This window comes from Drosophila bipectinata, chromosome 4 (assembly GCF_030179905.1).
Source record: "Drosophila bipectinata strain 14024-0381.07 chromosome 4, DbipHiC1v2, whole genome shotgun sequence".
NCBI classification, from domain to species: Eukaryota; Metazoa; Arthropoda; class Insecta; order Diptera; family Drosophilidae; genus Drosophila; species Drosophila bipectinata.
This window is the reverse complement of record NC_091740.1, coordinates 1,137,771-1,160,592: the sequence shown is the minus strand read 5'-3', so window position 1 is coordinate 1,160,592 and position 22,822 is coordinate 1,137,771. Positions and strand designations below refer to the sequence as shown.

At 35.9% G+C, this 22,822-nt stretch overlaps 1 protein-coding gene across 1 annotated transcript in view; it reads left to right on the top strand.

Moving 5' to 3' along the window:
- Positions 1 to 1,304: 1,304 nt before the first annotated feature.
- gw (trinucleotide repeat containing adaptor protein gawky) overlaps positions 1,305 to 22,822 on the top strand; it is a 223,104-nt gene continuing 201,586 nt past the window's right edge. Inside the window, exons 1-2 of the mRNA XM_070282455.1 lie at positions 1,305 to 1,458; positions 13,448 to 14,048. Coding sequence (XP_070138556.1) covers positions 13,619 to 14,048 — 430 coding nt within the window. The 5' untranslated portion in view covers positions 1,305 to 1,458; positions 13,448 to 13,618. The remainder of the gene's footprint in view (positions 1,459 to 13,447; positions 14,049 to 22,822) is intronic.

Below are 22,822 nucleotides of genomic sequence, written 5' to 3'. Positions count from 1 at the left end.
CGGAGGCGCTTCGAGAAAAAAATTTTTGCGGTGTAAACGATAACTGGTCACAGATCATCCGAAATTTAAAAAAAATTGCATTAGTTAAAGGAAAACCTTTCTCGGGTAATGCTGTCGAGTTTTAATTTTTTTTCGATTTTGAAAGTCAAAAAACCAAATTTTCGCCCAAAATTTCGAGATATTTGTTGCTCTAAAAATAATAAATTTTCATAAAGTAAAAACTCGACAGCATTACCTGAGGAATTAAGGAGCAAAATACTGTGCAAAATATCTTAACGATCCGTCCAATAGATGTTGCAGGATCGTGTCCACCGATTTCGAAAATTCTAACTTTTTAGGAGACCGTTTTATATTTTTCTGCACTCGGAAATCGAATATAAAAACGAACGTCGGCTAGCGTTCAACTGCGCATAATTTCGGAAGTTTCACTCGGATCGATTGGGTCGATCTTTTGCATTCAACTAAGAAAAAAAAAAAAAATACGATGAAAAACAAAAAATCAATATCACCATGGTGTGTTCGTCTCGAAAGCATCCACCGGGACCGGGGCATTCTCGCAGTGAAAGACAAAATCAAAAAGCAAAAAGGGTCCTACAAAAAAAACTGTCTTCGCACCCGGGATTAATGGTGGTGGGGTTGGTGGATCAGCTAAATGTGCGGTGCAATATACAGGGAACACAACATTCAAAGAGACGAGTAATTGAACAGTTGCAAGCATTTTTTTCACGCTTATAACTCTGTGGTTAATATGTTCAAAACAGCATTGGAACGAATGCTATCGGATACGCACAAATTCGTCATAAGAGCGGATTGTACCCCAACAGGTAAACATTTGCGAAGATTCAATGCACCCACTGTTAATGATGTTGCTGCAAATTTTGTTGGCGATTCAACTAAGTCGCGAGACATTGTCGTTCAACGGAGAAGCAATATCATGCATCGTGTAAACGAGACACATCGTTTGTACGGTGCAAACGAAAAAAAAATATGTATATTTTAATTACTAAAAATATATTTTGTTTTTTTTTGAATATCAAAACGAAATGTTACATAAAACGAAACATCTGGTGGCGAAACAGAGTTCCGGGCTTGCGAGTTGACTATAAATATTTCAAAAAAACTACCATATATAATATAATAAATTTTAATTTAATATAAATTTGTTCAACAAAATTAAAAATTATTTTTCTTCTGAAATTACTAAAATAAATAAATTTCTTCTGAAAATTCAAAAAATTACCTAGTTTTCTGAAAACTAACTAAAATATATTTTATATACGGAGGTAAGATATTTAAGTAGCTCTCACTCGGTCACACTATGTTTTAAAACGCGTTTGTGTGGGTATTCATGCAAAAACAATACATAAAGTTTCATTCAATCGAAAGAAATTGGCAAATTTTCAGTACTATCTTCATCAGTTAAATTAAGATTTTGTGATTTTATGTGAATTCTAAAAGGCATGTATTAAAAAAAAACAAAGTGAGAAGCTAACTAAGGGCAGCGTAGTTTTAAAAATCTTCAAATCTACACAATTGAATTGGATAGTTATGTATGCTCACATTAGACTGCACATGTATTCGCATTTTTACAAAAAAGGTGTGTTGTTCGGTTTGCTTTGTGTATCACGCATCGGAAAACGAGAGTTGCCACGTTCATTAATTTTTATATAATGACGTAGAATTTTTCTTAGAGCGATAATTTTTGGGTGAAATCGCCAAACTTTTGTCAATGAAATTAACTTACATAAATAGTTCTTTGGTTGTAACTTGAATTTACATATAATAAAAAAAACATATAAATCAAGAACTTTTAGACGAGGTGGCAACATTATTAATAAAATGTATGTATCTGTACGTATTTGAATACATTCGTAATTCGCAGTCGTCCCTTTGATTACATGTGAACCGGAAATTTTAATTTCCTATATCTAATTAAAAATTTGTAAGAAAAATATACACCATTTTATATACAAATAAAAAAATATTCAAATATCAAAAATACTTGAACGCATTTATATGTATATAAATCCGTACCTTTGCATTAATATAGACTGTGAACTATTCAAAATAGGTTGGCTATGCATATTTATACATACATATGTACATATATGAGAGTGGGAGCACCAATAACATATATATTTACGTTTGTATGATTTTTCGGAGGTACATAAATATATATGTACGAAGAGAAACTTTCAAACTTATGACAATTTTGACTCCGTTTTTTGGTATAAAAAAAGTTACAAACTATTAATGTTAGTATAAAAAAAAAGTTGTGCCATTTTATATCTTATTTTTTATATCTCTGAAACTTGTTGTCTACATCATTGAAGTATGTGGATGTATTTATGTATGTACATATACTAAAATGTACAAACAGGATAAGTGTCGTTATTGAACCATGAAAACTTTTTTTTTATGTACATATAAGGACTTAATAAGACTAACTTTAAGTATATACATATATATAAATATTGTTGATTAAACTAATAAAATACCCAATACCCCAAATGTAAAATAAAGTGATTGCGTCAATAAGAACCGATTTCCATTTCATAGGGTTGTCAAATAAGATCGATCCATTTTATGTACATATGTATCGACATACACACATAAATTATTTTTTTCTAATTGCTTTACATATGTACATGCATGTATATGTAGTATGTAAAAAGAATGAAACCTATTAGTATACATTTTTTTTTTAAATCTGCAATGTTATGCAGTGTTGAACAAATTCGGTAAACAAAAATAGAAAATTTTCTTAAATCTAAGCACGTATTAAAAATATCCTTATTAATTAACCGCTGCAGTTAAAGGAAAATAAATATTGTCTTATTTTTTAAAACTATTACCAACTAATTTATACGATTTGAAAAATCAAATCAAATTTTGTACATATATATATACATATATATAATTATATATATATATATATATCTGCACCCATATACCATTTTTTTATACATCACATGATTAGAGCTTCCAGGACATTCGAAACACTTTTCGAAGACAAATGATTTGCATTGGTTTGCTTCTGAGATTGATCTTTCTCGATTTTTCGCACGCAGAACGGATTAGGTTGGAACGGCCACGATCGACCGTTTATATCCCCTATAGTTGGCATATAACCAAAATATCGGAGATGGCTTAACTTTCGTGTTTTGAAGATAAAAGGATGAAACTTTCTACAGATTCTATATTTTGCCAATGGATCCTACCTACTAAATTTCATAAGGATAGGGCGTCTATATCCTATAGCTGAAATATAAAAAGGATTGGAAATGAGATTTGGTAAAAATACCTACTTTGGTATTTTTAAAGACATAGCACTTTTTTAAATGTATCTTAATAAATGGGTTTATAATAATAAAAATAACTACCCTTGCAGTTAGAACCGGATGTACATCCCGAAATTCGGATAAAATCCTTATGGGATTATTATTGAATCCATAGTATAACCAGTTTATTACAATACAAAATCTAAAAAAAAAACTCTCAAGCTTTTTTCTTCAAAAATACTGAAGTTGGAATTTTTACGAAATAGCATTTCCAATCGTTCAGTTATATGGGAACTATAAGATGTAGTCGGCCGATCGTTATGAAATTTGGTGCATCGGATTAACTGACTGAAAATAGAATATTTACGAAGTTCCAGCTTCCATCTTCAAAAACAAATTTGGGTAATTTCCGATTGTTCATTAATATGGCAGCTATAGGAGTATAAGCGCACCCGTTTTTTCGCAGACCCGACTCTCTGTTCTAACATGATTGATTTCTTTTGGACATTTTAAAATGACCAACAGTTTTTTGCAAGCTTTGATAATAACACCAAAATTAGAAAGGTGTGTGCGAAATATTTTTACTTCAAATTTTTTTAGAAGTTCTCTCATTTGCTCACATCTGACTAATTTGACAGTCGAAACATAAAAATCAAAATGAAATTAGGTTGGAAAAAGTTTTCTCCATAGAATTATTTTTTCATTTGTTTAAGAACTTTTGCTAGCAAAGCTTTCTTAAAAATAAAATAAGCTATTGGAATGGGCACTAACATTCCAATTTTTGAATTAACAAAAAATGAAATAAAAAGGAGGAGGTTATCCTGATCAAGAATGTGTATATACTTTATAGGGTCCGATATTTCTCCTTTAAAATCGCACTTAGATCCTGAATACCTTAAAATAATTACAAACTTTTGTAAAAAAGTTAAATTTTTTGGTTCAACGTTTTTATACCCTTGACGAGGATATTATAATTTTGGTCAAAAGTGTGTAACGCAGTGACGGAGACATCTCCGACCCTATAAAGTATATATATTCTTGATCAGGATCACCTCCTAAGTTGATACGTGCATGTCTGTCGGTCCATCTATCTTTCTGTTTCTTCGCAAACTAGTCTCTCAATTTTAAAGCTATCGACTTGAACCTTTGCACACACCCTTCTATCCTTTGCACGCAGTATATAAGACCGGGATCGGCCGACTATATCCTATAGCTGCCATATAACTGAACGATCGGAAATGACCCAACTTTCGTGTTTTTGAAGATAGAAAGCTTGGAACTTGGCACAGATTATATTTTTTGTCAGTTAATCCGACCTACCAAATTCCATAACGATCGGCCGAGTATACACTGCGTTTCACTTGAATAGCACACTTTACATAGGGAATTTCAAATCGAAATCTTTTAAACAAAAAGAAAACTCGTTAATGTTTTGTTTCTATTTATAGAGTAATCAATTAATTAATTTAATTATAAGAAAAGTAACAAAACTTAAATTAATAAACAATTAATAAAAGTTAACAAAAAAACTTAAAAAACTTCAAAAATTCCACAACAATTTTGTTTCACTTGAATAGCACATTTTAGATTTAGTGTAATTTCAGCAGCCAAGAAGATTGATTCATAAAATGTTTTAGATTAATTTGTGAATTTCAAACATAGTTTAATAATTTTGTGCAATTATGGGTCGTTGAACGTCACTGAGTCACAAGTATATTGATTGTGACCTTTCTGTGGCTAATATAGCGAAAAAAATTGGAAGAAGCAGAAAAGTCGTACACAGTTTTATAAACAACAAGCAAAACTATGGAAAAAATATGAAAGGTTTGCCAAAGTAGTGTCCTTAGAGACACAGTAAGCGTGCAATTCTGCGGGAAGCCTCAAATTCTCATGACTCTGTGATCAAGATAAGGGCAAAAGCAGGTGTTGACGCGAGCAAAACTACTGTTTGGCGAGTTGTTTTCAAAGTTAAACATCTTAAACGCTTGAAACTTAAAAAAAAAACCACCGCTTATCCCCAAACGAAGTGGAGGCGCGTAGTTTTTTCTGATGAAAAAAAGTTCAATTTGGAGGGGCCAGATGGCTATAATTATTATTTTCATGATCTGAGGAAAGAGACGCATCAATTAGTGCGTTTACACCAGTGGTGCCCAAAACTGCGTTACGGCAGAGCATGAAACAATACATATGAACGAAATCACACGCACACATAGAACGAAAAAGTCGGTGTGTTTCAAGAAGTTCACTGAGAGAAAATAAATGTGTAGTTTTTTTTTATTAAAGTTATTATATTATTAATAGGTAGCTTTAAAAAAAAAAATAATAGGTATTAAATAAAAAAAATAGGACAAAAAAAAATTAATAATAAAAAAAAAAAAATTATAATAATAAAAAATAATTTATTCTTGTTTAAAAATTAAACTTAATTTAAAAATAATAATAAAAAATAATTAATTCTTGTTTAAAAATTAAACTTAATTTAAAAACTCATCAATATTTATATTAATTCTAGTTGTAGATAATTTTAAAAGGGCCTCCAAATTGCTATTAGTTAATCGGTTTCTATGATTATTCTTTATTAACTTAAGAGTGGAAAATGCGCTTTCACAAACATACGTACTCCCAAACATAGAATACAGTCGCAATATGTTACTACGCAGAGAGGTGTATTTTTTGACACCTTCACATTTCCAAAAATCAGGCCCTGTTAAATTGCATGCCCTTAGTTCATAATCGGATTGCATATCACACAACTCCAATTGAAACGCAGGATTTTGATCTAGTATTTTGCAATTCATGGGGTTATAAAAAATATCCATACTATTTTTAATATCATCAAAGTCCATAAAACGTTTTTCAAAATTAAGTTTTAAAAAATTAATATGGTTATTAAATTCAGTAAAATCATAAGAAATAATATTAAATTCGTCAAAAACTAATTTTAATCAAGGAAAACTACTTAACTTATTGGGTTGTAAATCAAATAAAAATACATCGATTTTTTTCAAAAACACTTCAATGGAACCCATTAACTGAAAAATATGCCTATTTTGACCTTGAAGGTTGGAGTTCAAATTGTTAAGGTGAGAAGTTAAGTCTGTTAAAAATCCAAGACTGATGTTGAAGTATTGTGATTTTATTTCGCTTAAAAATTCGAAGCTTGGCATGTTCTGTTCCAAGAACTCAACCAACTCCTTTCTAAGCTCAAAAAAGCGCTTAAGGCATTTTCCACGACTTAGCCATCTCACCTCCGTGAACAAAAGCAGGTCCTTATATTGGGTCTCGCACTCTTCAAGAAATAATTTAAGTTTACGGTGGTTTAATGAATTGTGTCCACCACGCAACTTATTAATAATTTTAATAGCCACATTCATAGTGTGTATGTTACTTGTCCATTTGCAGCACAAGGACTCCTGATGAATGGCACAATGAAAAGATGGTACCTTTATGTCATTTTTAACCAATTGCCCTATAAATCCATTGTTTTTTCCCAACATAGCAGGAGCACCATCTGTGCATACGGATGCTAATTTTTTTATTTCTTTGGCTAACGGTAATTTTTCTGATACCGCATTATAAATATCAATTCCACGTGTATTTTCTAGAAGTGGAATTAGTCCAAAAATTTCTTCAGTAATATTGAAGTTATCGTCGACCATTCGGGTTGCTAATATTAATTGACTGATATCGCAATTGTCGCAAGACTCATCTAACGCAATAGAAAAACAAGAAAGGAAAGCTAACTTCTGACGGAGCCGAAGTTTATATACCCTTGCAGTTAAAACCGGATATATATCGCAAACATCGATATAGTTGGCCGATCCTTATGATTATGATTTATCATAATAAAACCAATTAATTACAATAAAAAATCTAAAAAAAAAGTCCCAAGCTTCTATCTTCAAAAATACGAAAGTTCATACAAGGTGTGTGTCAAAAGTTTCCGAACTTTTCAAAAACGGCATTTTCTGGTGCCGCCATTTTTGTGTGAGTATATGCGTTTGAAAGATACATTATTCACCGATTTTCCCTCCAAATTTCAAGACATTTGGAGCAGTGGAATTGGAATTATTGCGTTTTAAGTGACAGTACCTTGTGTTAGTTGGTCGACGAAAAATCTTGGAGCAAAGAGCGGTTATTAAGTTTTGTTTTAAACTCGGTAAAACTTTCACCGAGACTCATAAATTGATGAAACAAGTTTATGGTGATGATTGTCTATCCCGTACCTCAACTTAAGAGTGGTTTAATCGTTTTAAAAATGGTCGTGAAAGCCTGGAAGACGACGAACGTTCGGGGCGTCCGAAAAGTGCTGTTATTGATGAAAACATTCAAATTGTTCGTGATTTTGTCAAAAAGAACCAAAATCTTCGTTGAGATACATGGAAATGGAGTTGGAGATATCCTATAAGTCTTTTCATCGCATTTTGATTGAGCATTTGGGTATGCGGAAGGATTGTGCGCGGTTTGTTCCACACACACTCAAAGAGCACGAAAAGGCGCTTCGCATTCAGCATTCGAATCACATTCAAATCACATTCTTACCGTCAACCACTCACCATATTCACCTGATTTAGCTCCGTGTGACTTTTTCCTATTCGGAAAATTAAAAATGGCAATGAAAGGAAGATATTTTGATGTCACGAAGTCCATTGAAAAGACCGACATACTTAAGGCCATCCCGGTTGACGAGCTAAAACACTCATTCGAATCACTTTTAAATCGTGCAAATCGTTGTATTGAGTCGGAGGGAGACTATTTTGAATAAATGCAAAGTTTCATTCCAAACTATTTTGTAGTTTTTTTTCTTTTTGAAAAGTTCGGAAACTTTTGACACACACCTTGTAATTCTACCAAATACCATTTCCGATCGTTCAGTTATATGGCAGCTATAGGATATAGTCGGCCGATCCTAATGAAATTTCGTAGGTCGGATGAACTGACCAAAAATATAATCTGTACCAAATTCCAGCTTTCTATCTTCAAAAACACGAAAGTTGGGTCATTTCCGATCGTTCAGTTATATGGCAGCTATAAGATATAGTCGGCCGATCCTAATGAAATTTGGCATGTCGTAATTTGTTGCCAAAAATAGCCCTCATGTCAAATTTGAAGTCTCTAACTCTAAAAACAACAAAGTTATACCATTTCCGATCAATCAGTTATATGGCAGCTATAGGATATAGTCGGCCGATCCCGGCCGATCCGACTTATATACTGCGTGCAAAGGAAAGAAGGGTGTGTGCAAAGTTTCAAGACGATAGCTTCAAAACTGAGAGACTAGTTCGCGTAGAAACGGACAGACAGACAGACGGACAGACGGACATGCTCATATCAACTCAGGAGGTGATCCTGATCAAGAATATATATACTTTATAGGGTCAGAGATGTCTCCTTCACTGCGTTGCACACTTTTGGACAAAATTATAATACCCTCTGCAAGGGTATAATAAGAACACGACTTTAACTTTTCCCTTAAGAAAGAATTTAAATATGTGTTTAAATTTTCAACTCTACGTGTTACAGTAGCTCTGGACAATGACACGGTATCGATTATTTTGGCTGTCTGATCACCAATTTCCCCAAAACAACCTAACATTTCTAGGCATACCTTTTTAATAAAAGGGCCATCGCAAAAGGGCTTACAATGTTTGGCAATGGCTAAGCTGGCTACATACGATGCTTTTATTGGCGCTTTACTATTCATGTCCTCAGTTAAAATAATTTTTTGTTGCTGCATGGATATTTCTTCAACATTATTTTCTATATGTCGAAGTATTTCTTCTGCATCATCGCTGTAAAATTTTTAAATAATGGCTTTGTGGTCTGGAATCAATCCATTCACGACATCCGCCCTATGGCATAATCGGAAATGTCGCTCAAAATTGTATTTCCTATCCCCAATCAAAACCTTTTTGCAAATTACGCATTGCAATTCGCATTTAAAATTTTGTGCAAAGAAAATGGTCTCAAAATTCTCAGTCATTTTTCCGATCAAAATAAGCATCAACCGCTCGCCTCGCTTGCTCGCTAATAAGTGCAGTCCAGCTAAATCTCAGTGCACTATGGGGTTTTTGACCACTTTATGTGGCATTTAATCATTTTTTGAAAGTTCTCTGATTTAAAAAAAATTAATGGGAATGTATTAAGAAAACATCAAACTATTATGCCTCATACTCAAAATATTAATTATTAGCACCATATGCTAGCATAACAGCTGCAAAGTCAGCTGTTGTATCCGAAAGCACGTGCGCTAAGTTTGCAATTTTCACATAGTGATTTGTGAAATCAGATTATTTGTTTAAAACTCCATTTAAAAAGAAAAATAGTAATGGACACTGATTTCACAGGTTTGTACTACATGTTAAATGTATTATCTGTTTAAATTGTGCGTGTCTATACTAAAATTTTGTCATTTTATAGATGCACCTTAAGCTGTATTTTGGGAAACAAGTTTAAACTTAGGGAAGAGTTTTGAAATAGAAGGAATAAAAAGTTTTCAATGCGTCCAAGTATATGTTGTAGCGTTGTCAATACTGAGCAAAGGCTGTTAGTCTTATTGTGCACTTTTCTCCACTATTGGTGCAATTTGAATTTTTCTTAGATAACCTCACTTTCTCCAAAAGAAAGTCGCTGCTTGGAACAGCGAAAGGGGCCGGGCTGAGCATCAAATGGCTGTACAATGTATTTTTTTAACGCCATGCAAATAACAATGTGGATAATGCCGTTTTGAAAAAAAAAGCCACCAGTTTTTAATGGAAGTAATGGAAAATACGGTGCTTTCAGTCGGCTATTTTGGAGAAGAAGCGTCTGAGTCCTGAAACAAGCTGTATAAATCAGACAGGCGTCACCATTCAAGAAAACACTACCGATTACATTCCATCGCTGATGTGTTCAACAGAGCTATGGATACATCAGATCCAATTATTTCATCCTTAATTTATCGAGATGCATAAAAAACTAAAGAGTCTTTTACTTCCAATTGAGGTAATTGAGATGCTTTCGTCCGAATACGAAAATAATGTTTGTCTCGAAGATGACGAATTTAACGATTCCAGTTTTTTTTTTTTTTTTTGATAATATTGATATAGAAAATTAAAAAAAAGAATAATAAGATTAGTACTACTGTATGAAGGAATTTTTCTTTTTCAACTTTTATATGCATTTATATGGAAGAACACTGAAATCCGGTATTTTAAACTGACCGTTTTCAGGGAAAGCGTTGTCCGATTTGGTTCAAAATTGCTATATCGTATTAAAATAGCAACAAATATCAGCTCCTTAAATTTCATTAATTTATCTTTACTTTTACCAAATCGTTCCTATGGGAGCTATAGGATATAGTTTCCTGATCCGAACAATTTTCATACTATATGTGCGTAGGATCAAATAATAGAGATTGGTAAAGTTTCATGTCGATATCTCCAAAACTGACCGAGTTATTAATTAATGCCACAAAAACAGGTCAAAAACCCCTTAGTGCAGTGTAGGCAAGAGACCTGCCTCGTGAGAAGGCAATATCTCCATCTCTTTAGCACACACATAAGAAGTATCGGAACTCCAACAACAAAATTCATTCGGATTAGTACGATTGAGGAGAATAGGGAAAACACGAAAAATTGAATTGCCCTTTGCTTATGCTGGGACCAACGATGCTTATGGCGTGAGCAACGAGTCTTATGGCGTGAGCAGTCGCACACAACTCGGTATGCATGAGCATTTGCAAAAACAAATGAGCAGCGAGAGCAATGGGATGAGCACCACTGGTTTACACAGTCGAGTAGGCGGAGTTATGGTTTGGGGAGCCATATCTTACTATGGGACTTGCGAACTCCAATTATTATCCTCAAACATGAACGCAAAAGCGTATCTAAACGTCCTCGAAAAAGCTTTTCCACCATTGGAAAATTTTTCCAATCATTTGCTTTGGACATTCCAGCTCGACAATGCCCCAATACATACTGCACGTGTTGTAAAATCTTTTTTAAAAGATAAAAATGTTGAAACTCTGAACTGGCCACCATACTCGCCGGATCTGAATATAATTAAAAATGTTTGGGGATGGCTGGTCAGAAAGGTTTATGAGTCTTGCAAACAATTTTCAACAAAAGACGAACTAATTGACGCCATTCAGAAGGCCTGGGCTACAATATCCCTAGACTACATTAAATATGATTCGCTGCCCAACAGGATCTACGAGGTTATATTGAATAAGGGGGGCTCGACCCATTATTAAATTAACATATATATTTACATTAATACTTACTATTGAATAAAAACACATTTCCTAATACTTAAGTTCATTAAATATACTTTTACAAAAAAAGTGCTATTCATGTGAAACAAAATTGTTGTGGAATTTTTGAAGTTTTTTGTTAACCTTTATTAAGGGGAGGTTCTTTTGGATTTTTTTGAAAAAGTCGATTTTTTTTTTTTTAAATAAAATGAAAGTTAAATATGTGTAGAATATACGTGCCAAGGGATATTTCGATGCGACGCGTATTTCTTGAGCTAGAGCGTTTCAAACATACCAATTATAACAAGAAAGCTATCTAAAGGCAAAGTTTCTAAAAACTTTAAACGCGTTTTTCTCGGAACCATGTTTTTAAACCTCTTGTCGCGCACAGGGCTCGTTCTATTGATCCGATTTCCTTCATTCAAAAAATGTTTAAAAGTACATACTTTTTTGTATGCCTTATACCTAAAATTGGCATAACAAATTGTTTATTTATAATTTTTAAACGAGATCAACGTAAAAAAAACGAGAAAAAAATGTCAATTTTTTTTTAAACAGTTTATTGGTTTATTTTTACCAAAATTAATTGTGGTTAGGTATAAGGCATAGGAAATTCTATCAATTTTAATAAATTATATACATTTCTAATTTAAGTTCACTACCAGCGGCCCTACACTCGACAAAGCAGAAAAATAGAGGTCTACGAGATCCGCCATTTTGAAGCCGCCATTTTGAATTTCCTGAATATTGAATATTTTTTTTAATCGTTAATAAACAACGAATCAAAAGTTCAAAAGCATAAGTTCGTATGTCTTTTCATTTTCCCGCAATTCATTTTCAAAGTTTGCCTTATTTTCGGAAAAATCCAAAAGAACCTCCCCTTAATTGTTAATTTAATTTAAGTTTTGTTACTTTTCTTATAATTAAAATTGATTACTCTATAAATAGAAACAAAAACATCAACGAGTTTTCTTTTTGTTTAAAAGATTTCGAGATTTGAAATTCCCTATGTAAAGTGTGCTATTCAAGTGAAACGCAGTGTATCTTAAAAGCTCCCATATAACTGAACGATTGGAAATAGTTTTTGGTAGAAATACCAACTTTGGTATTTTTGAAGAATGAAGTTTGGGACTTTTTTTTAGATTTTTTATTATAATAAATTGGGGTATATTATCATATTCCCATAAGGATCGGCCAACTTTATTCTATGTTTGCGATATATATCCGCTTTTAACTGCAAGGGTATATCAACTTCGGCTCCACCCAAAATTAACTTTCCTTTCTTGTTCCATATAGGATAGACCGATAAATTCCAAACCTATCTTATATAATTGAACTTGAGTGTTCTTGAAGATACGACGACAAGATAATACGTCTTAAGGATATACGACATGCCAAATTTTATAAGGATCGGCCGATTATATCCTATAGCTGCCATATAACTGAACGATCGGAAATGATCCAACTTTAGTGTTTTTGAAGATAGAAAGCTGGAACTAACAGATTCCATTTTTAGTTAGTTAATCCGACCTTCCAAATTTCATAACGATCGGCCGACTATATGTTATAGCTGTCATATAACTGAAAGCTCGAAAGTGGTATTTGGTAGAAATACCAACTTTTGTGTTCTTGAAGATAGAAGTTTGGGACTTTTTTTAATATATTTTATTGTAATAAATTGGTTATATTATAATATTATCATAAGGATCGACCAACTATATCCGATTTTGGCGATATATATCCGGTTTTAACTGCAAGGGTATATTAACTTCGGCTTCGCCCGAATCTATTTTTCTTTCTTGTTTTATATTTATATCATTCATGATAACGAATAAAAAAATCTGTAAAAAAGATAAATGTTTTTTTTTCAAAATTTTTAAATAAAATAAAATGTAATATATTAGCTTCATTAATATTTTTCCAATTTAAACAGAACTTCAAAATCGTCGAAAAGGAATAAAACAACATCTTTCTCCTGAAAGTATCATTGAAATTAATTAAAATTGCTATTGTTTACAATAATGAAGATCCACTGGAATTTGATTCGGGATTAGTCGCGTATACTAGAATTGAAGCTGAGGATTACTTGCAGTATTTAAATACCATGCGCGAAGCACTTTTTTCCCAGGATGGCTGGGGCTGCCAGCACGTCAACCAGGATACAAACTGGGAGGTCCCTAGCTCCCCAGAGCCAACTAACAAAGATTCAGCAGCACCACCTTTATGGAAACCAAGCATTAATAATGGCACTGATCTTTGGGAATCTAATTTAAGAAACGGTGGTCAGCCTACAGCTCAGCAAGTTCCCAAACCGTCTTGGGGTCATACCCCATCCTCTAATCTAGGTGGCACGTGGGGAGAAGATGATGATAATACCGACGCGAGTAGTGTATGGACAGGTGGATCAGTTAGCAATTCAGGATCTGGTGCTGCAGTGGGCGTAAACCAAAGCGCAGTAAATGTTGGTCCGGGAGGAATCGTTGCATCCACAGGACCCCAGTGGACTCAAGGAGTTGTTGGACTTGGAACTTCAGGTAACAATATGTTAAATCGAAAATAGATTGTATTAATTTTTACATCCTTGCAAAAGGTATTATAATTTTGTCCAAAAGTATGCAACGCAGTGAAGGGGACATCTCCGACCCTTTAAAGTATATATATTCTTGATCAGGATCACCTCCTGAGTTGATATGAGCATGTCCATCTGTCCGTCTGTCTGTTTCTACGCAAACTAGTCTCTCAGTTTTAAAGCTATCGTCTTGAAACTTTGCCCACACCCTTCTATCCTTTGCATGCAGTAGGAACGACCGGGATCGGCCGACTATATCCTATAGCTGCCATATAACTGATTGATCGGAAATGGTATAACACGAGAGCTATTTTTGGCAAAACATTACGACATGCCAAATTTCATAAGGATCGGCCGACTATATCTTATAGCTGCCATATAACTGAACGATCGAAAATGACCCAACTTTCGTGTTTTTGAAGATAGAAAGCTGAAACTTAGTACAGATTCTATTTTTGGTCAGTTGATCCAACCTACCAAGTTGATCCAACCTTCATTAGGATCGGCCGACTATATCCTAAGGCTGCCATATAACTGAACGATCGGAAATGGTATTTGGTAGAAAATCAACTTTCGTATTTATGAAGATAGAAGTTTGGGACCTTTTTTTTTTAGATTTTTTATTGTAATTAATTGGTTTTATTATGATATTCTCATTAGGATCGGCCAACTATATCCAATGTTTGTGATGTATATCCGGTTTTAACTGCAAGGGTATATCAACTTCGGCTCCGCCCAAAGTTAGCTTTCCTTTCTTGTTTTTTAAAAGGATGACCTCCTGAGTTGATATAAACATGTCCGTCTGTCTGTCTGTCTATGACAACTGGTATGGAAAAACCCATTACTTCGGCGGTTTTAAAATTAAAGAATTGAACATTTGTACATATATTGATATTGATTACACATATTGATATAAACATGTCCGTCTGTCTGTCTGTCTATGACAACTGGGATGGAAAAACCCATTACTTCGGCGGTTTTAAAATTAAAGAATTGAACATTTGTACATATATTTTTTCCCAATTGATCTGACTTTCAAAATTTTATGAAAAATTTGTTTAAGGATCGGCCGACTATACCCATAAAAAAGTATTAAAAAAATACCAACTTTGGTATTTGGATAGTGACTTTTTTTAAATTTTGATGTTAATAAAATTGTTTTATTATGAAATTCGAAATAGGATCGGCCCAGTATATTCTTTATTATACCCTTGCAGAGGGTGTTATAATTTTGTCTAAAAGTGTGCAACGCAGTGAAGGAGACATCCCCGACTGAACGATCGAAAATGGTTTTTGGTCGAAATACCAACTTTGGTATTTTTGAAGATAGAAGCTTGGGATTTTTTTTTTTAGGTTTTTATTGTAATTAATTGGTTTTATTATGGTATTCTCATAAGGATCGGCCAACTATATCCGATGTTTGCGATATATATCCGGTATATGCAAGGGTATATCAACTTCGGCTCTGCCCGAAGTAGCTATCCTTTCTTGTTTTTGATATGAAGGGTAATATTTTTAGATGTATAGAAATATAAATTTGAGTTAAACAACAATGGATTATTCGATTGACATGAATTTTTTTTATTCGAAAGATAATCTTGTGGCATTACATTTTAAATATGATTTCTGGCATATGACCGCCACGACTGGCTCGGATGTAGTCCAATTTGAATTTAAATTTTCGTCCAATTTTCGATGACTTACCAACATTTTTGGCCGTATATCGGAAATAACATGGCGAATGTTGCCTTCCAGGTCACCAAACGTGTCTTTCAATAAATCTATTGTTTTGGGTCCATTCGACGCATCTACGCCTTGCTCTTTGATCGTTTGGCTTCAATTCTTGCACGAGTGGAATTTTGTAAGCATGCAAATCAAGATCCTTTCGAAAAATCTTCCATAAAGTCTTCATCAATGCTACGCTGTACAGTAGAATTAGCTTCGGGTCTAATCGGGTCTTAGATCCATTCGGGTCTTCCTCAATGCTACATTAGCATTAGTTCGCATTAGTAGCATTAGCTTCTTCTGTACGCACTGAAAGGCATCTCTGGGGATGCAAGTTATCAATAAGAGTAAACGTTATCGTAAAGATGCCAGTTATCAATAAGAGTAAGCAGTAATCGAACTAACTGCTCTGATGGACGATTTTGTCGACGATGAAATGGACGTAGTGCGCGATACGTATTCCGCACACAACCATTATTTTCGAAATGAAATCGCACTATTTGGAAGCGTTGTTCAGGCGTAAGTCTATTCATGATGAATTGCCAAACCAAACTGAAAATAAATCACGGTGGCCATCTTGAACAGTAATGCCCACTTAAAGTTTTGTACCTCCAAAAAACACACTTTGTAACACAGCTACACAAAAAAAAACCCGAGAGGACGGGTATAGTCAAGTTAACCGACTATATTATACACGGCACTCATTTCTTCTACCTACAATTTAACTTTTTTTTTTTTTTTTATTTTAACGTTGCTTTTATTTCTTGAATCTTCTCTTTGCGAGACTAACAAGAGGTGTATCAAATCTTATATTTTTAACTTAACTAACAGTCATATTGACTGATACGGAGTTAGACGGCCCTAAAAATCGATTGCTGGGTTGGGAGGTCGTTGCGTCTAAGGCGGGATACGCTAGAAACCCGAGTCAATCCCCGAGCGAGAAAATTTGGGTGCGAAGACAGTTTTTCTTTGTATGACTCTTTTTGCTTCTGGATTTCGTCTTTCACTGCGAGGATGCCCAGATCCCGGTGGATGTTTTCGTTGCGAACATACCAAGGTGCCCCTGTGATAGTTCTCAGGATTTTTGATTGTGCGCGCTGTATGATGTCTATGTTGCTGCTGCTCGCGTTCCCCCACAGCTGGGAGCCATACGTCCAGATTGGCTTTAGGACTGAATTGTACAGTAGTAACTTGTAGTCTAGGCACAGTGGCGATCGTGAGTTTATGATCCAGTGGAGGCTGCTGGCTTTCAGTTTTAGATGCATCTTTTTGCATTCGATGTGCTTACGCCAGGTAAGTCGTCTATCAAGGTGAACGCCAAGGTACGTTACATCGTTAGCTTGAGGGATCGGCATACCGTTTAGTAAAAGCGGAGGGCATGTTTGTCTATTAAGAGTAAACGTTATATGTTTACACTTTTGTTCGTTTATTTTAATGCGCCAGTCGGACAGCCACCTTTCCACTATTGTGAGATGATTAGCCAGTTGGGTTGTTGCCTGCGTTGGGCATCTGGAGCGACTAAGAATAGCGGTATCATCGGCGAACGTTGACGTTGTTAGTTGTGCGCTCGTAGGAATATCCGCAGTATACAAAACATATAGACACGGCCCGAGTGCGCTTCCCTGTGGAACTCCAGCTTCGATGGTGTAGTCGCCCGAAGTAGCTGCGTTGCATCTCACTGAGAATACCCTATTGAAGAGGTATGATTCCAGTAGCTTGTGGGTGTATGTTGGCAAATACGTTTTAATTTTGTGCATGAGTCCGATGAGCCAAACTCGGTCGAAAGCTTGAGATACGTCGAGGAAAATAGCGCTGCAGTATTCTCGTTGTTCGAAGGCTGAGCGTATTTCGGATGTTAATCTGTTCACTTGTTCGATGGTTCCATGGTTTCTTCGAAAGCCAAATTGGTGTGCCGGGATGATATTGCAAGCTTCCAAATGTGGTATTATGCGAGTTAACAAGCATTTTTCAAACAGTTTAGACAAACAAGATAGAAGGCTTATTGGTCTGTATGATGACGGAATTGTGTGGTCTTTTCCAGGCTTCGGTATCATTATAATAATGGATTTCTTCCACTTTTTTGGGAAATAGCCAAGATTAATGATTCCATTAAATAGTTTGCAGACGACCTCTATAGCGCATTTTGGAAGTTCGATCAGCATCTTTGGGGTCAATAGGTCACCACCGGGAGCCTTTTTTGGTTTTAGCCCTCTTATGACTTTTTCGATTTCGTTCGGCCGGAATGGAGGTGCGGCTGGCTGAGGGGAGGACTCTGGCTGAATTACTGGCAGGAGGAATGAATTTGAGGCTGGGTTTGGCTGGAAGACACTTTGGAGATGTGTGCCGAATGTTTCAGCTCGGTCTTCGTTGCTGCGAGCCCAGCATCCCGAAGAGTTTCTTATCGGGGTGGTCGTTTCAATTGGGGCACTAAGATTTGGGTGGGCCCTCCACAGGGGGTACTTTGTGCTTGTTGGCGAGAGATTCTGAATGTACCTCAGCTGTGCATTTTCTTCCTGTTGGTGAAGAGCCTGGTCGAGTGATCGGGTTGCTTCCTTAAGGCGTTGTTTTGAAGCTGGTGATCTGCTGTTTTGCCAATCACGACGCGTGTGCCTCTTTTCTCGCACGAGCTGTTCGATTTGCTGATTAGATTTGAAGTGTTTGTTTCGGTCTACTTCTTTCCTATGAGGAGTAGAGATTTTAGCTGCCGCAACGAGTACTTCTTCCAGGGCGCTCGTAGTGTAGTCGATGTCCGATTCCATGTTAAAATCCGGGGCGAGTTCTATGTGGGCACTCACGTACTTTTTGTATTTTAGCCAGTTTGTTTTTGTCAGACTGAAGGGGTGTTCGGTTATTTCTGGGCTTTGAAGAAGCGTTAGAAGCACAGGCGAGTGGTCTGATGATAAGTCCGAGACTGCTTTGGCACTTATTGGATTGCGAGGTATGTTTTTTGTCACTGCAAAATCAATAAGGTCTGGGAGCTTTCGTGAGTCTGTTGGCCAGTATGTGGGACTTCCAGGGGAAACGTAGTCCAGTTTATTTTTCACATTTATAATTGCATTGTACAATTGTCTTCCTTTGGGAGTCACTAGACGTGATCCCCAGTGCGTATGTTTGGCGTTGTAGTCTCCTGCGGCTATAAATCGATCCCCAAGTGAATTGTAGAAGTCCATAAATTGTCCTTCCGAGATTGAGAAGCGAGGAGGGCAGTAAACGGCAGCAATTGAAAGGATTCCGTTGCTTGACTGAATTTGTATCGATGTGGCCTGCAAGAAGTTTGTTGCAAACCTTTTGTGAAAATGGTGTTTAATTCGTTCTCTGATTAGAACTCCAGTTCCGCCGTGGGCTTTCCCATCTGGATGATCTGTGCGGTAGATTGTGTAGCCTCTTATATGAAAGTTGTATTTGCTTGTAAGATGCGTTTCCACCAGTAGCATAACGTCAATATGGTTTTCGGTCAAGAATTGTGACAATTCTAGTTTATGCCGTGAGACACCATTGGCGTTCCACATTGATATTCGTAGCGCCTGCATAGATTATTTGGTCTGTTGTGCTACGAGCAGCTGTATCACCATGTTCTGGTTTTGAACAAGCGTTTGCATGGTCGTTTTCATGAATGACATAAGCTCCATCATACTTTGTTGGAGGGTAAGCATCATAGTTTCCGTTTTGCTGTGTGGCTGTTCTGGGGCCTGTTGAGCGCTTTGAGAGTTAGGCTGAATTGGAATTTCCCTTCCAGATCGTAGAGCATCGGCATAGGAGAAGCCGTTGGTGGTGTTTAGTGGACCGAATGAGGATCTCGCAGCTTTGGCGAAGAAGACGTCTGGCGTGGTTTTTGACGAAACGTACGCATTCTGTGGATTTTGGTTGCGCGTTGCGGTCGCTTGACGCATGCGACTCTTTAACTCCTTATACACAATACATCCTCTATAGTTTGCCGTATGGCTGCCTCCGCAGTTTCCACATTTCTTCACGGTACTGTCCTTGTTTGTAGTGCAGCAAGCGGACTTGTGGGCGTCCCCGCAGACTACACAGACAGCCCGAAGTGTGCAGTAAGACCTTGTGTGTCCATACTCTTGACAATTAGTGCATTGCACTGGACCGTTACGTTTATGTGGCTCTTCAACAGTGATTTTCCGATGCAAAAGATATTGCAGGTTGTAGATTGGGTGGACTTCGTTCTTCTTCAGCGACCTGCTTTCAGGCTCGAGCTCGACCTTGAAGAGGGGTTGTGGCTTTTTATCTTTATTTAGAATGTTAATAACATTCTTGGCGGCGAAGCCCTTTTCTTTAAGGGCGGTTTTTATTTCCTCGGCGGTAACATCAGGTTCTATTCCCTTTACTACCACTTGTAGGCCCTTACTGCTTTTCAGCTGGTACGTGTAATAGTTTTTCTGTACAGTGTCCAGATATTTTGACACTATTCGGAAGTGCTCTTCAGTCTTGGTTTGCACCTTTGTTTCATGGATGTTCCCTTTGATAAGCGGAACAACATGAAAGTTTTCACCGTTCCCGATTAACGACGCAATTTTGTTGACCAGGGCACTCGAGCTTGTGATCAGAGCGGGTGAGCAAGACCGTGCCCTTTGGGTTTCAGCGGTCAGTAAAGCCGGGTTGCTTTTAAGCGCCGATTTTTCCACTTCGGTATCGCGGGTTGAAAAGTAAGAGTAGAAGCCGTTTCTTTGGTTCACTGAACTTCTACGCTCGTTCTTTTGGTCGTTGCTCAATGAGCTCATTGCGTGGTACGTATTTTTTTTTTCAACAATGCACTAGTTTTGGTTTAGTACATTACAACTGTTATAAAAAAAAAAGCTTGTCTGTCGCTTTTAATAAATTGTATTTCAGTGTCTTTTCGCTTATATTGGCGAAAATATAAGCGAAGTGAAGTTTTCCCGGAGCTCGGACAAAGCACGTCCGCTCAGTTCGGTAGTTCGATTACGAATCCAATTACAATTTAACTAACTTTTAAGATTTAAAGCAGGGGTGCCCAAGCTCAGCATACGCCAGAACAAACTCCAATACCAATGCAAAAAATCACCAATACATTGGGGCAATAATTTTTTTTTTTTGCAAGTAATGGTATACTGAAAAAAATTATGGTACCATTTTCAATGGAAAACAAGTAATAAACAAAAAATATTAATGATAAAAAAAATTAAAACGTCTAATAAAATAATAAATAAAAGAAATTCATAGCTCTGATGTAAGCCATTTTGTTTAAGATTTCAACCAAAAGTGATTTTTTGCAGTGAAAAGTTTTCGGCAAAACAAAAACAAAGTGCCTTCGTATTAGTACGAAAAACAGAGAAACTATACACTTGTTGTTGTTTAACTCGGCTCATGTTCGCTCATGTCGCCTCTCCTTTGCACCGAGTGCAAATCATTAATCGGTAGGGTATGCAAAGCACAATTCACAGGCAGAACAACATAAACTTCAAACCAATCGGCAATTTAAGTGATTTACCCTGTTCCTTTCTCAGTATATTGATTTTAAATGATTCATAAAAATATTTGTATACAATATATTTTACTGCTAGCACCTAATCTTATTTCTAAATAAATTTAAAATGTATGCTGAAATATAAATTTACCTTCTGTCAAAAAAGTACCGGGACTGGATTAATTAAAACGCCTTTGCTAAACCGATTTCGGAAACTTTTTTTTTGTTATGTTGCTAGTATTGTTTTGCATTACTAAGTAAAGTTTGAGTGCGATCTGTGAAGTAGTTTGTTTACAGTCGCTGGTTACGTCAGTCTATGTTCTGATTGCTTGCCGAATTTCATACATACAAAGATCAATCCAAGCGCAGACCAACCTTCTTCATCGCGCTCCTTTCAGAGACTTAGAAACGTAAGATGAACGAGCGATGAGCGTAAGAAAGAGAGTAAGATCTCGCTCTGGGGCCTGCTGGGGCCAGTCGCAAGAAATGTTTGCGTCCATTTTCGTTGTATGAAATGGGCTGTCTATAGTGGTATTGAGTATTGAGCCACTGATCTGATATTGGTTGAACTTATTGGATGTCAAAAGAATTTACACTCATCTTTTTCAATCCAATTTCAAGCCTTCATCATAAGCATCAGTACAAGAAATTTTGTTAGCAACACAAAATTTAAGACAAATTCTTTGTTCAATATAGTTGTTCATTATGAAATTCGGCAAGCAATCAGAACATAGACTGACGTAACCAGCGACTGTAAACAAACTACTTCACAGATCACGCTCAAACTTTACTTAGTAATGCAGAACAGTGTTAGCAACATAACAAAAAAAAAATTTCTTAAATCGGTTTAGCACAGGCGTTTTAATTAATCCAGTCCCGGTACTTTTTTGACAGAAGGTAATATAATTTCTTTCGTCATTTCACTCAATAACGAATACCTGAATTTAGCATTTAGGGTAGCAAGCCTAAAAATTTTGAAAAATCCAAAATTTTGTGCGCTGGCTTTCAAACGAATTAGCACGCACACATACACCCGTGTATGTGAATCTGTGACACGCATACATACAAAGATCAATCCAAGCGCAGACCAACCTTCTTCATCGCGCTCCTTTCAGAGACTTAGAAACGTAAGATGAACGAGCGATGAGCGTAAGAAAGAGAGTAAGATCTCGCTCTGGGGCCTGCTGGGGCCAGTCGCAAGAAATGTTTGCGTCCATTTTCGTTGTATGAAATGGGCTGTCTATAGTGGTATTGAGTATTGAGCCACTGATCTGATATTGGTTGAACTTATTGGATGTCAAAAGAATTTACACTCATCTTTTTCAATCCAAAACAATGATTAACACTTATTTTAAATCGACAAATCTAAGCCTGATTGTTGAATAGGAAAATGGGGATACAAATGAACTTTAAGTGAACAGCGAGGGAACATTTTTGTTATATTCAAGACAAGTACTTCTACAAAAATTATTTAAACAATGTACATGAAGATTAGACTTTGATGGACAGCGATTTAGTGAAGTTCCAGTTGATTTTGACCTCAAAATTAGGAATTTGAGTAACATTAAACATTCAAT